This window comes from Rhipicephalus microplus, chromosome X, assembly GCF_043290135.1.
Source record: "Rhipicephalus microplus isolate Deutch F79 chromosome X, USDA_Rmic, whole genome shotgun sequence".
Classification (NCBI taxonomy): Eukaryota; Metazoa; Arthropoda; class Arachnida; order Ixodida; family Ixodidae; genus Rhipicephalus; species Rhipicephalus microplus.
In genome coordinates, this window is record NC_134710.1 from 196,033,573 (window position 1) to 196,047,941 (window position 14,369).

The 14,369-nt window shown below is 44.2% G+C and overlaps 1 protein-coding gene across 2 annotated transcripts in view; it reads right to left on the reverse strand.

The window, feature by feature from the left end:
• The window catches only part of Piezo (piezo type mechanosensitive ion channel component), a 220,079-nt gene that overhangs the window by 75,402 nt on the left and 130,308 nt on the right, over positions 1–14,369 (reverse strand). For both annotated transcript variants that reach the window (XM_037428842.2, XM_037428841.2), the window contains 2 exons: positions 14,048–14,209; positions 4,366–4,593 (listed from right to left, as the gene is read on the reverse strand). In XM_037428842.2, coding sequence (XP_037284739.2) covers positions 4,366–4,593; positions 14,048–14,209 — 390 coding nt within the window. The remainder of the gene's footprint in view (positions 1–4,365; positions 4,594–14,047; positions 14,210–14,369) is intronic.

A 14,369-nucleotide genomic window follows, 5' to 3' on the forward strand; every position in this document is an offset into this window, starting at 1 on the left:
CCCAATATGGGCCGGTCTCGCCACCTCGGTATGCCCCTACTGACCACCTTGACTTCCAGCCGCAGCGCGCATTCTCTACTCGTCAGCGATCGCCCTCCCCCATGCGTCGCTGGCCCGGACCCTTCGACCAGGAAAACTAAGCACCGCAGTTCAAGAGGCAAGAACTGCGCCATTTTCGAACTGTCTAAGCCCTCGCTCCTCTCCTGCTAACGTGGTCGCAGTAACTGTTGAAGGTTATTGTACTTTTGCCCTTGTGGACACCGGCGTCGCTGTTTCTGTTATTGCCGCTAATGTCTGCCGTGTATTACGTAAAGTCACGACGCCGCTTTCAGGACTGTCGCTCCACACCGCAAGCGCACAGCAAGTAACGCCTGTCGCAGCCTGCACTGCAAGAGTGTCCATCGAAGGCATTTTTTACATTGTGGAGTTTATTGTCCTCGCTGTCTGTTCGCATGACGTCATCCTCAGATGGGACTTCCTATCCCGCCATAATGCCGTCATCGACTGGGCCAGCGCTGAAGTTGAGTTTTCACCCTTGTGTGATGTCCCATTACTTGACACTCTTCATCAGCTGCCAAAGTTGCTCGTTCATGAAGATACCGATATTCCACCTGGAAATTTTGCACTTGTTCCCGTTTCATGCAGTGCCTACACTGCCCCTACATTTTTTTTTATGCCTTCCGATATTTTCGCGAGTCGTTGAACTCTGCCGCTGCCTTTCGCAACAATTGGCCTTGTCGCCGGAAGAAGCAATATGTTCGTACTCAATCCGCTTTCCACACCTGTCACTTTGCTTGCGGGGGAATGTCTCGGCCGCATGCAGGATCTCGACCCTTCGTCTTTGGCTGATGCCCCGGATGACTACTGCGACCACTCAAAAGCACTGTCGGCACTCGAGGAGTCGTCCAAGGGTACGTTTTCCAGCGCCATTGCCGACACCCTCACTCCCACCAAACATGCCGATCTGCTGGATCTTCTGCATGAGTTCCGGAATCGTTCGATGTGTCAACCTCAACTGGGCCACACGTCGCAAGTCAAACATCATGTTGACACCGGCCTACACAAGCCACTGCGTCAAAGACCATACCATGTCTCCACTGAAGAGCGCCGCGTCATCAACGATCAAGTCGAAGATATGCTTCGTAGAGACGTCATTCGACCATCTCACAGTCCCTGGGCGTCTCCTGTCGTCCTGATGCGTAAGAAAGATGGATCTATCCGATTATGCATGGACTATCCTCGTTTGAATAAGATAACCCACAAGGACGTCTATCCTTTGCCGCTCATTGATGACGCCATTGACACCTTTTACGGAGCGAAATTTTCCTTGTCGCTCAATTTGCGGTCTGGCTACTGGCAAGGTCCAATGGCTGAAGCCGATCACCAAAAAACTGCACTTATTACACCAGACAGACTATAAGAGTTTAACCTCATGCCCTTTGGGCTTTGCAATGCGCCTGCTACATTTGAACGACTTATGGATATTATGCTACGTGGCCTCAAGTGGAATATGTGCCTCTGTCACCTCGACGATGTCGTGGTTTTCACCCATGACTTTCCTACACACCTCCTTCACCTCAGGAACGTTTTGACTTGTCTGATCAATGCTAGCCTGCAGCTTGACCTGAAAAAATGCCGCTTCGCTGCACGCGAGCTCGTCATCCTAGGCCACATCGTGTCGAAGCACGGCGTATTACCAGACCCAGCAAAACTTCGAGCAGTCGCAGAATTTCCCAAGCCAACGACCATGAAGGAACTTCGCGTTTTTGTAGGCCTATGCTCCTATTTCCGGCGCATTGTTCGCAATTTTGCATCCATCATGTCACCATTAACCCCGCTTCTTCGCGGTGACGTGAACCTCTCCTCCTGGTCCCCTGCATGTGAAGTTACCTTCACTACTCTGCGCCCTTTACTCACCTCCCCACCTATCCTTCGCCACTTCGACCCGACGGCTCCTACCGAAGTGCACACCGACACCAGCGGTGTCGGGTTAGACGCTGTCCCCGCTCAACGAAAACCCGGCTATTTATAATAGGTTGTAGCCTACACTAGCCGCACTCTGACAAAAGCCAAAACTAATTACAGCGTGCCGGAAAAGGCTGTTTAGCTCTGGTGTGGGCGCTTGGGAAAGTTCCGGCCATACTTATACGGCCACCCGTTCGATCTAGTAACTGATCACCACGCACTTTGCTGGCTCTCCACGTTGAAAGACCCTTCTGGCCGCCTTGCGCGATGAGCACTCCAGGAGTATGACATTCGTGCCGTATACCGCTGCGGGCGCAAACACTCCGACGCTGACGCCCTGTCCCGCTCACCTTTACCAATCCGACATGCTGAAATACTTGCCTCCAGACCTTGTCATCGCTAAATCTCGACTCGATTCCCAGCGAACAAAGTCATGGCCCGTGGATCGCATCTATTCTTGAATACCTATCTGACACGCCCAACCTTCTGGTATCTCGATCCCTCCGACATCAAGCTTTCCATTTTGCCATCCGCGATCAATTCCTTCATCGACGCAACTACGCTCCCGCCGGCCGCCGGTGGCTACTGGTCATTCTACGTACTTTACGATCGCAAGTATGCGCCTCTCTTCAAGACAATCCACAATGTGGCCACGCCGGAGTGTTCAAAACATATGAACACCTTCGCAATCTCTATTACTGGTGCGGCATGTACAATTTTGTACGCAAATTTGTGCAGTGCTGTTCCGACTGCCAGCGACACAAATCAACACCGCTACGTACGAGTGCCGCATCGCAGCCACTTCCATGCACTGCCAAGCTATTTGATCGCGTTGGCGTTGACCTCTACGGCACCCTTCCATTGACATCAGATGGAAATCGGTGGATTATAGTGGCGGTCGACCATCTAACACGCTACGGCGAAACAGCCGCTTCACCGAGCGCTACTGCTCAGGATGTCGCCTCTTTCATTTTATGTCGCTTTATCCTTCGACATGGATCACCTCGAGAGCTCCTTAGCGACAGAGGCCGCGCTTTCCTCTCCGAGGTCGTCGAAACTCTCCTTTTGGAATGCCACATCATTCAACGGAAAACGACAGCATACCACCCGCAGACTAACGGAACGGTTTAACTGCACGCTGTGTGATATGCTCTCAATGTACGTGGCATCTGATCATAGCAACTGGGAGCATGTTCTCCCATACGTCACGTTTGCATATAACACTGCAATACAAACAACCACGGGATTTTTACCTTTCTCTCTTCTTTATGGACGCGAGCCTTCCCATACAATCTATACCCTACTTCCCTACCGTCCTGATGCTTCCGAATGTCCAACTCTCTCCGATGTTGCTCGACAGGCCAAAGAGTGCCGCTAGCTCACCCGTATGTTCACATCGGACGAGCAGCAACGCCAGAAAGAACACCGTAGCACCGCCCTTCTATATCCCAGCTATGCCCCAGGGTCTCTTGTGTGGCTCGCCATCCCATACCAAACTGCGGGACTCTCCTCGAAACTTGTCCCCTGGTACGAGGGGCCTTACACCGTTTTGAAGAAATCCTCTCAGGTTAATTTTCTAATTGAGCCAGTTTCCCGATCGAACGACATGCACCGGCGTGCACGTGACATCGTCCATGTTTCCCGACTGAAACCATACCACGAGCCCCTGCCTGAAACTTTTTAGGTCACCAGGACGGCTCCTTTTTCAGCGGAGGCAATTGTGAAGAAGAAGATGTGCCTGCAGCAAGCAGAATCGCCAACGCCCGGCTCTCTCAGCTCGTGCTTTGGTTCGCTGCTGTGCTAATCTCTGGACGGTTCTTCACGCTGTCTCGCCGCTGTCCTTAATGACTAATAAACCTCTTCACACATGTAACGGGTGAAACTTCAATAATTATTGATCCATCTCCAAGTGTAATAAATTTGCAAGCTCATATGTACCGCAAGTCACATTTTTGAGATGTACAAAATACGCATATTTAGTACAAGCACTTAACAAGGACACTTTGGGAATAAATGCTGGTCACAAATCAGTGGGACAGAAGTGTCTATCAAAAGTATTGCTTGCAATTACTTCAGTAGTGGCAGGTAGAGAAGCCTCTATAGTGAAATGGGCCAACTTCTAATGAATTTGTATGCAGCAAAGAATGACACTATTACAGAGCCCTGTCTGTGCCATAGTACAAGAACAAAATGTCCAGAATAGCATTTCACTGTTCAACTTGCCACTTACAAATTCTCTTGCAGTAGCTTTGCACAACAGCCTTTCCGAACCAAACATAAAAATGAACTAACAGTGTTAACACTAATTATGTAAAAACAGCAACAATTTGCAAGTGTGAATATCACAATAGTTCCCTCAGCTTTAAGCATATTAAATGTGCTAGAAGCCAGGAGACTAACCTGTAAGGGTTCTTCAGATTGTGCAGACTTGGAAGCACTAGAAGGTGCAATGATGGGAGCAGCAGCAGCAGCAGCAGGAGCAGCACTAGAAGCAGCAGAGGTGGGTGCAGCGGGGAGTGCAGCAGCCTCACCCTCCTGACGAGGATCCTCTGGGAGGATTGCCTCATCAGCACTTGTGGAAGGCAAGTCGCTTGCACTTGGCAGAGGTCTGCTAGATGATTTTGACGGCTGTAGATACAGTAAAGATTGTCAACAAACACATCCTTATAAGGAGAGCCTTTGAAGCCCAGATGTCTAAGAAACATGTGCTGCAAAAGCACCGAGTATCTACAAAGGCAAGTCAGAAATTATCTACACTTTTGTCATAACTTTTCTTGATACTGCACAGCTTGGCTTCTGTCCTCACATATTGAATTGTTATACTGTTGCGGTAAGCTGTGAAAGTTTGACCTTAATTTATCCATTTTTTCTTCTTTCCATAGCCGATATATCCCGGCTGCTTCATCGGAGGTTTGCACCAAAAAAGAAGAACAAGCAGTGATCAGTTTCCTGTGGTTGGAGAGTGTCAAAGGTTCAGACATTCATAGCACACAATTCTTTTAATAACATGTGTACTACAGTTAAGCCTGCTTATAATGAACCTCGATATAATGAATTCCTCGATATAACACAGTCTTTCTATACCCACCGTTCTAACCTCTATATAATAAAGTAATAGTGGAAGACATCCTTTATACAACGAATTTTTGTCACAAAAAATTCAGAAATTTGGCCACAGATTTTGCAATTTTGGCCCGAGCATGCATTTTCCCCTGTTGCCCTGCTGCTGATGAAGCGCGAAGTGGCTGCAGCGCGCGCACGGTGCACTCGTAGCTCGTACGCACTCGTGGCCCCAGCACGGCCCTTTGCGAGCAAGGAGGTGGAGGTTTAGTGCAATAAAAACATGGAACTTTCGCAGCAACATCTTTCTGCAGAGAATGTGCTAAGATTCTCACGAGCAAATGATTCTGTAACAACAATATTTAAAAATGAAAGAATTGACTTTGTGTCAAACAAGTGATCGATACCTAATGATAATATGGGGTGAAGAGGGATGCGCTCCTGATAAGCTTAAAAAAATTTATTTTTTAGATTCCGCCTCTCGGCACTGTAGAAGTTCATGAAGTAGGCTCAGTGCTTCCCTACACGGGGTTTTACCCACCAGTCAGTAGGTAACTATGGGTGCCATAGGTGTATCCTATTCTCATCATGCTTGTGATGCACTACAGGTTAAGGAAGAAAACCAGAGACGACACAGAGAAACTTTTTTTTTCCTTACCCTGAAGAGCATCACAAGCATGAAAACGTACCAGCCAGCCCCCATTGCCACCTTATTAGCTTATTCTCAGTCTAAAAAACAGGACTTCACTTTCTCTGGATTTCAAGGTGGAAGCCTAGTTACATAACCGTGGCTTGATAGTGAAAAGTTGATTGTTCATATCCATTACAGGTAACTTCAGTGAGAAGTTTTCAGCTTTTCAAGAAACTGATGTCACGAGCAAGTCAGCCAGCACTTTGCCTTCTATTTCACGGTGCCCTGGCACCCAACACACTACGACATGCTGTTCAGCAGTGTACATGACACACAAGAAAGTACAGCAACATCACTGGATTTTTGTGAATCTTGGAAGTTTTTAGAACCTTAGCAATACTCAAAGAGTGTGTTTACGTAACTGTTCTAGGTATTTTAGATTCGTTCATGTGCTTAACGGCTGTCAAAATTGCATGAGCCTTGGCCTTTAACATGCTTGTTTGAGAATGCAGCACTCCTGTGTCCAAAAAAAAAAGGTCCAATCACAGCATACGAGACTGAGAATTCCCAACAAACGCAACAAGCAATTCGCCACAAATGCCGAGGTGTGTTGTTAAAGAAAGCTTTGTCGTTGTATGACATTACACGCCCACAGACGGCTTTAATCATACCATTGAAACCATCAACTAGACGAAATTTGAGTTATTGGAACACCCGCCCTACAACCCAGACCTAGCCTCATGCGACTTATGCTTGTTTGGGCCACTCGAGGATGTTCTACATGGTCAATTTTGACGTGCAAAATGCAGTGCAAAAGCGGTTTCACAACCAACAAGAAACTTTCATTTTTAAAAGAATATATAAGTTACCGTAGTGCCAAGTGCATTGATAAAGAGAGAGATTACATATAAAAATTATGCGAATAGTATAACCCCAGCTTCACATCAATAAACTGTAGAACAAAAAGTGTAGATAGTTCTTGACGCCCTCATAAATGTAGTACACTGCAAGACAGTCATATCACCCTGGCACTGAGTTCAGATCTCTTGCATGACAAAGGCAGCACGTGGTTGCTAGACAGCATTCCACATGTTGTGGAAAAGTGTTCTTTACAGACATCATCCTGAAATATGCAAGTAACTGCTGCAATGAAGTGATATGAAATACAATAACTAAGTGCCTTGATTATGTATGATGAAGTCCACAGTGCTCCTGAAACAGCAAAAAGTGTCACGTCTCCTATACTTTCCTAGGCTTGATTTTCTGTTTGTTCTTATTAAATTTGTGTCCAGCAAAAAAAGGAGCCCTCGAAATTACCCTTCTTTTGTTCAAAGAGTGTAGTAGCAGCTTAAGTGAATGATTTCAGTTCTCACAAACTACCTGAAATTACTTTACTGCTATCTGCCTTATTTAGCCCAGACAAGCTTACAGTATGCGATAATTGAACTCATTCTATAGTACTGAACTACTTTCCTTGTTCTGCAGTTGGTCATTCAATGTGAATTTGCGATTCTTTAAAAAGAAATTGTAAGCATTAGTGAACCAATTATACATTTATTTCTTAATTAAAAATAATGAACAATCATTTTGTTTTGGGTGGTGCAATCTCTTGTTGCATCGCTGTGGGTAGGGGAAGAATTGGTTGTGTGGCTTGAGGAGGGTGAGCATGGGGGTGGGGGACACATGCCCTTTTTGCACCTTCCTGCAGACGCTCATGTTAATAATCATTACAACCCTTGGTTTATAAGGTACCTTCATAAAAAAAAATAAACATGTAGGAATGTAAAACCTCGTTAATTCAAAGTCACTGGTACCATGAGAAATCTACAAATTAAGTGGGTTTTCGAATTAACAGAACATACAAAAAGTGGAATGCAAGAAATTTAAAATAATTCGAAGTATCAGGGTGGTTGCTTGCTGTGCTGGCTAGTTTGCGGCTCCAGGGGTTATCTTTTCCAGCAATACAAGGCCACAGTTTTGTCCACAAGCAAAAGGGAATGCCGAGTCTCGCTGCTGCAATCGCTAAAAAAAAAAATCGTAATCAACTAAAATGTGTGTCTGCAAATAATAAGACATCTTCACTGCAATGCTGTAGTGACACGGGGCAGCGTGTCACCATCATGCGACTATTCACCCATTGTTTCTAGTGAAAGAAACAAGTTAAGAACAGACAGTGTGACAAAATTCGCAATGTTTCGGCTGGAAAATATGATCATTAAAGCTTTCAAACCGAGTTTCTGAAGTAGGTGTAGCACGAAAGTACTCCGCCAGCAGTGCAAGTGTGCAAATTGCTGGAGCCACCGGCAATCTGAGGTTCGCATACATTGCGAATTTCGCCAGACTATCCTTTATTAATTTATTTATATTATTAGAAAGATTGGGTAAATCATGACTTGCTGCCATTGATATGTGGGGTTGAACGTCCCGAAACCATCACATGATTATGAGAGACGCCATGGTGGAGGTCTCCAGAAATTTAGACCACCTTGGGTTCTTTAACGTGCACCCAAATTTGAGCACGACCCGCTGCTGTTGTAAGAAACATGAAAAATGCTGCCAGCGCGTCACTTCTGTGTTGCAGTGAAGGGTGTCTCTGGCCCAGCCCACTGTGGCCAGAGTTTATGTTAATTTACTTAAGTTTAAATATAACAATTTAATCTACAAATACGTAAAAAAATGACCTCTGATCTCAGCATAACACTATACCATAATGATGTGGTGCTCTCGACAGTTTAGAATCTGAAGCAATTTTCGGAGCAAGAAAAAGTGTTCTGGAGCAGATTTGAAGCTGGAGGTACTGTGTTTTCGAGAAGGTTTAGAACAGCCAAAATGGAATTAGGGTCACTTGGAGCAGGACATGCCTTAATTTTTAATGATTATTGTTATTACCGTGCATACATGAAATGCTGCTGCAATGTAAACAAGGAGACAAAGCCAACATCCAGAGAGCTGCCATTAACCAAGTGCTCAACCCAAAAGACATTCTGGCTTCAGTGCAAATCACAAGGTATGTGGTGAAGTGAAGTGTCAGAAATAAGGCAAGCATGGCATATATGGTTTCTGCGAAGCCTCGTAAGGTCATTCCAAAAAGAAAAAAAAAAATCCCAACCTAAAAATCATTAGTCTAAAATTTAAAGGAAGACAACGAAGAAAACTCACTGCAAATGAGAACATACTGTTTGAAATTGCCTGTACAGATAGTGCACTCAATATTCTCCACAACTAACTATGGATAATGTTTAGCATACTCAATAACTGCTCAGAGGCGTGAGCATTGAGTGACATTCTCTTCTACTTTCAAGCACTTTGGATTGAGCACTTCTGGTTTTCCAAATAACCAGTAAAGGACAATCAAATGGTTAGGTGGGAGGAGTGCCACCGGTTATTTCTTTTTAAAGGCAAAGCTCCTTATTAAGGCGTGAGTCTGTACATCCTTCGATGTATGTAGTAGTAGGTAGCCACCAGTGGCACATAGCCGCTCTAGAGCAGGTATGTGCCACAGGGGATGTGAGATGTGAGATGGCAGTACCTGGAGTGTTCACTAGATGGATGCACGAACGGACAGAAAGACTAGCAGATGGATGGACGAATGCACGGACAGACGGATGCATGAATGGTCGCACGGACGGCATTCACTCCGTAAATATGCTGCGATTTTTAAAAATTTTTTATAGAGGGAAGGGGGGTAGGCCGGAAGGACAAAGTGAATGGCTGAACCAATCCCTCCTTTATTTCTTTCAATTCCAGTGCAAACGTGCGCTTCCCAATGGGAGCAGTCTGTCTACATTAATTCAGGGAGTAGTCGTGACGCGGCGCTATATGAGGGGTCCTGCTGCTCGTGTCGTGCGTGCTTCTGAGGGCTTTCCCCCGGTGATGCGACAGACATGTATCCCACTCCAAATTAATAAGTCTGTCAATTTGTTGCTCCGGGCTCCTTCTTTGTGGCTCGAAGCAATGCTGCCACTGCATCACAGCACTCTCAAAGTTGGCGCATGCCGTTGCATTGCAGTAGCGCTTCCCCATTGGTTGCCCGTGTAGTGCTACGAATGGCGACACGCTACCTGAAAAGACCCTATCACTTACAGAGCAAGCATGACCGCCAACATTGTGATAACGAGGAATGCAAGACGCCACCGCACGGATCTGTACACAAATGAACAAAAGATTACTTTATACTATTCTCGTAGTGAGACACTGCATGAAGGGCTCTCTTCCCCAAGACCGCAAAGCAGAGGCAAAGTCTAGGTGATGGGTGAGAGCAGGAAATGGCTAGATGAGTGGGTGGTGAATAGCTGGATCGGGCACATCTGGCTGGCATTGATAAAATAAAGGAGGCGCTGGCTAAACACCCTCCCCTTCTCTCCCATAATCGCCACCGCTTGTATCCACCGTTCGATGGGGTCCTATAAGAATGGGCTGAGGAAGAACATTACTAATAAGATTGCATCTGTTTTGTCTCCCATCAATTTATAGCTTCGCATTGCACTCTGAACTTAGTTACGTAGTTCATGAACCGCTATCGATCCCCACGGCAGCGCCACTCAACGCTCGTCAATGAGCGATCAGTTAACAAACAGTGGCTACACTGAAAATGCTCGAAAGCGAAGTTTTCAACAACAGGAAGGGAATCGTTTCGGGAGATTTGCGAGCCGGGGCAGCTTCTTTGTCCTATTGTGTCGATTGGCAACATTGTTTTCCCAGATTTTAGGACGCGTGAGAGCACGGTTTTGTATTTGCGGCTGACTGCGCGGCTCACTTTCTACATTCGCTGGCTTGCCACCACGTTACATAGGTTTTGCAATGAAGACGTGCAACAAGCGCATGGATTATAATTCACAAATGAAAAAGTGGCAGTTGTGCCCCAATGTGCCACTTAAACATAATCTTACAATCGGCATACCAAAAAGTGTGCAGATAGCTGTTGCCAGTTGGCTTCAGTGACTACATTAAGGTACATTGAGTAACTCTCGAAAAAAAAAAAATCGCTTCGTTTTATGGCCAGTTCCCTAACAAATAAAGACTATCGACGAAATGCTAAACTTACAATGGAGACATGTGGCAGTACAGATTTTGCAACTTTGGCCCGAGCATGCAACAAAAGGGAAACTAAAGCTAAATAACAATGTATGTCAGAGTGAAAGCTCAATGTCTGCAACGTCTAAAACAACAATATTATTCACAGCAGTGCCCTATTTACCGAGCAATTAAGCTCAATGTATCACACGACATGCGCCACAAGAGGGACATTTTAGAAATGATCTCGATGACGTGAGAGCGTGCGACTACAATTAATCATAGTAATCAAATTAGCTTCAATAAAAAAAAACCTTTCAAGCTTCAAGATACGTAACATATTGCTGTTTGTCTGTTTCTATTTGATTTATAGAAAAAAAAAACCACCTGGCATTACTATGGGGAATAGTGTGAGTGGTTAAAAATTCTGTTTTCGCCTGATTAGGCTACACAGGTGGTGTCATTTAGCAGGGCTCAGTTGAACCAAGCAAGCAGAAAATTGTTCAATGGCTGTTGTTGCTATTGTGGCTCCCTCTCCTTTCTTTCTGCTGCCACTAGTGTCAGCGGCCACGCAATAAAGGCGGGCCACGGTGGGCATGACAACAGTGACGCGAGACAGCCTGCTTTCAGGTGTCAGATTTGAATGTGATACAGACCACTAAAAGGAGATTTTATTCTAAAATAAGCACTTCATCAACATTGACTTAATATTGTTTGCCTTTAGTATCCCTTTATTATGAAAATACTGACAAAACGCAAATCACTAGGACAGAGCGAGTAGAGGACACTAGGGACATTATGAAGTAGATTTAGCTGCGTTTGTCACCAGACCAAGAATATTTTTGGGTCATAAACAGTTTGATACTATGCAAACAGTATTCGAATGTGCACAGCAATGTGCACAGATACCGGATGGCAGCAAAATGGCGCAACTGTCGTGGTTGGACTGCCACTACATAATGTGATGTAGAAGTCGGTGCCACTGGACACAAAAGAACATTGTGAGGACAAGAAGAGTCTGAAGTGTCTCCACCATGAGTTGATGGTACTGCCCTGGCCATAATGCATAATTCTGTGCCTCACATCATTGCATATACTTATTCTGAATATTCTCCCGGTAACATATTGATAAAGATGTGGCAATCGGCCATTTCGGCACTCTTTACGTAACTTCCCGGAAGCTTAATAAAACATGCTGCTAGACTAGTTTGTTGATAATTACGAATAGTACTACTGGTAGGGCAATTTGATCAAAAGAAGACAAAGAAGAAACACTGACACAGGACAAGTTTCATCCTTGAAGAAAACAAGTAGATTGGGGTGGGAGTCAATATATTAAACAACGCTTAGACACAGGAAACAGGAAAGAAGAGACACACATGGTGCTAAACTTGCAAGTCTATCCCTGTGTCAACTCTATCCTTTTGTGTCAGTATTCCTTCCTTCTCTTTTTCAAGTTGAACTATCCAGCATTCCCAGAGACTGGAAAGCAGCTAAGGTAATTCATATGCTGAAAATTGGCAATGCACATTAATAAACAGAACCACCCACAATTCCTATAACATGTGTATGGTAGACCATCAGACACATTGAAAAGTTGTAGGTTCAGTGCCTACCTGCAGCAACTTGATTTTTTGTCTACTTTAATTCCTTTCCAGACACAAATGATGTCCCTTTCTAAACTTCACTGTCTTTTGGTTTTGTTAGATTATGTCTCAAATAAATAAAAGGCTTCAATCAAACCCCCTCTTTCTTTTATGCAGCAAGATATTCTAACATCATAGCCTTTAGGATTTACAGTCGCCTAGAATAAGAGGTTGTCTTCACTTAACCAGCATGAGTTCGACAAGACTTTGTTCTATGGAACTGCGATTACAACAATGATTTGCATTTCAATATGAATTTAACCTTTAAGTAAATTGTGGATTTCTTGAATTTATCAAAAGCTTGCTCTGGCTAGCTTGGCTCTGCAACTTTCTCCCCAATCTTTGAATTCACAGTAGTACACAATTGGGTTTTTTTTTTTTTTTCATTTTTTGCAATATCTCTAATACCTCAGGGCAATGTCCAGTAACTTTTGGCCACCATTTCTAAAAGAATACCTTTAGATACAAGCTCATACAACACCTAGCCAAATTCAAGAACATATAAAGTTATGATATTCAGTAATAAACATTTTTAAATTTCCTTATCTCATACATAGCAGCCATGTGTCACACGTCCCCCCACAGAGTGAATCCAGGAGTAAGTACACATTTCGACAGCATTCGCTTGGACATAGTTACCGATTTTGAGGTAATTAAATTCTAGTGTTTTACATGCCAAAACTATGGTATGATAATGAGGCACATGTAGTGGAGGACTCTAGATTAATTATGACCCTCTGGAGTTATTTTACATGCACCTAAATCTGAGCATACTAGTGCTCTTGCATTTGTCCCCATCACAATGTAGCCAACATGGCTTGGAACCAAACTTGTGCCTTCGTGCTTAGCAGTACAACACCTTAGCTACAAAGTCACTGCATTGGGCGGTTTTGTGGGTCGTTCTTATAATTCACAAATGAACAAAAGTCTGAGCATTTCCTTGAACCGACTGATGCTCTCCTTTCTCTTAGTTATGTTCTTTATGCTAGCATATTTGAAAAACCACCTATTGAATGACTGCAAGCTCTACAATAAGAAGAGAAAAACAGGATTTGACTAAATCAATACATGTAGCTCAAAACTTTGGTAACTGTTGGTTGAAGGTAAAAAATATCCGATATTATTTACAACTCAGTTTTCTGAAGCAAGCAGGAAAAGGCCCGTTTATGTAAATCATTAAAAGAATTTGAAAAAATTTAGTCCAAGCTAATGAATACATGAGCATGTGGGCTATCGTACATTTATTGTAAAAATGAACCATCATACATTACATTCAGTGTAAAATAGGTCATTTTACACTAAATCCACAATGACCAATTCTCTTAATGCATAGAAAAAAAAATTGATATAGGAGCTTCATAAACTGGCACTTAAAAATCTTTTTCAAACAATATTCAAAATTTTGAAACGTCAATAGTCCGAACTTGAAGATGATTGATTTGTGGGGTTTAACGTCCCAAAACCACTATATGATTATGAGAGACGCCGTAGTGGAGGGCTCCGGAAATTTAGACCACCTGGGGTTCTTTAACGTGCACCTAAATCTGAGCACACGGGCCTACAACATTTCCGCCTCCATCGGAAATGCAGCCGCCGCAGCCGGGATTCGAACCCGCGCCCTGCGGGTCAGCAGCCGAGTACCTTAGCCACTAGACCACCGCGGCGGGGCGAACTTGAAGATGCAAAATAAAGATGCAAGCTTGAAGATGTAATAGTAAAAGAAAAGCCAAACCTGTGATGTTCCTGAAACTGTGCGACTGAGTGGTGATCGGTCCATGCTCACAATTGGCGATAGACGGCTCGATTCATTAACATCATCTGCCTCCTCCGACACCAAGCGAGCATCTTCTGAAGCACACTTTATGGTGCCACTTTTCATTGCATTGCTCAGCAGCTGAAAAAAAGATAACTCAGATAAACAGCACTGAAGTTGAACATATGCACACCATTTAACTAGGATGCATTAGAATATGTGCTGTATCTGGCCATACTTGACCTTGCACTTTGCATGTGAATTACAAAAATCTGTAACACATAATAAGCACAAACTTTAT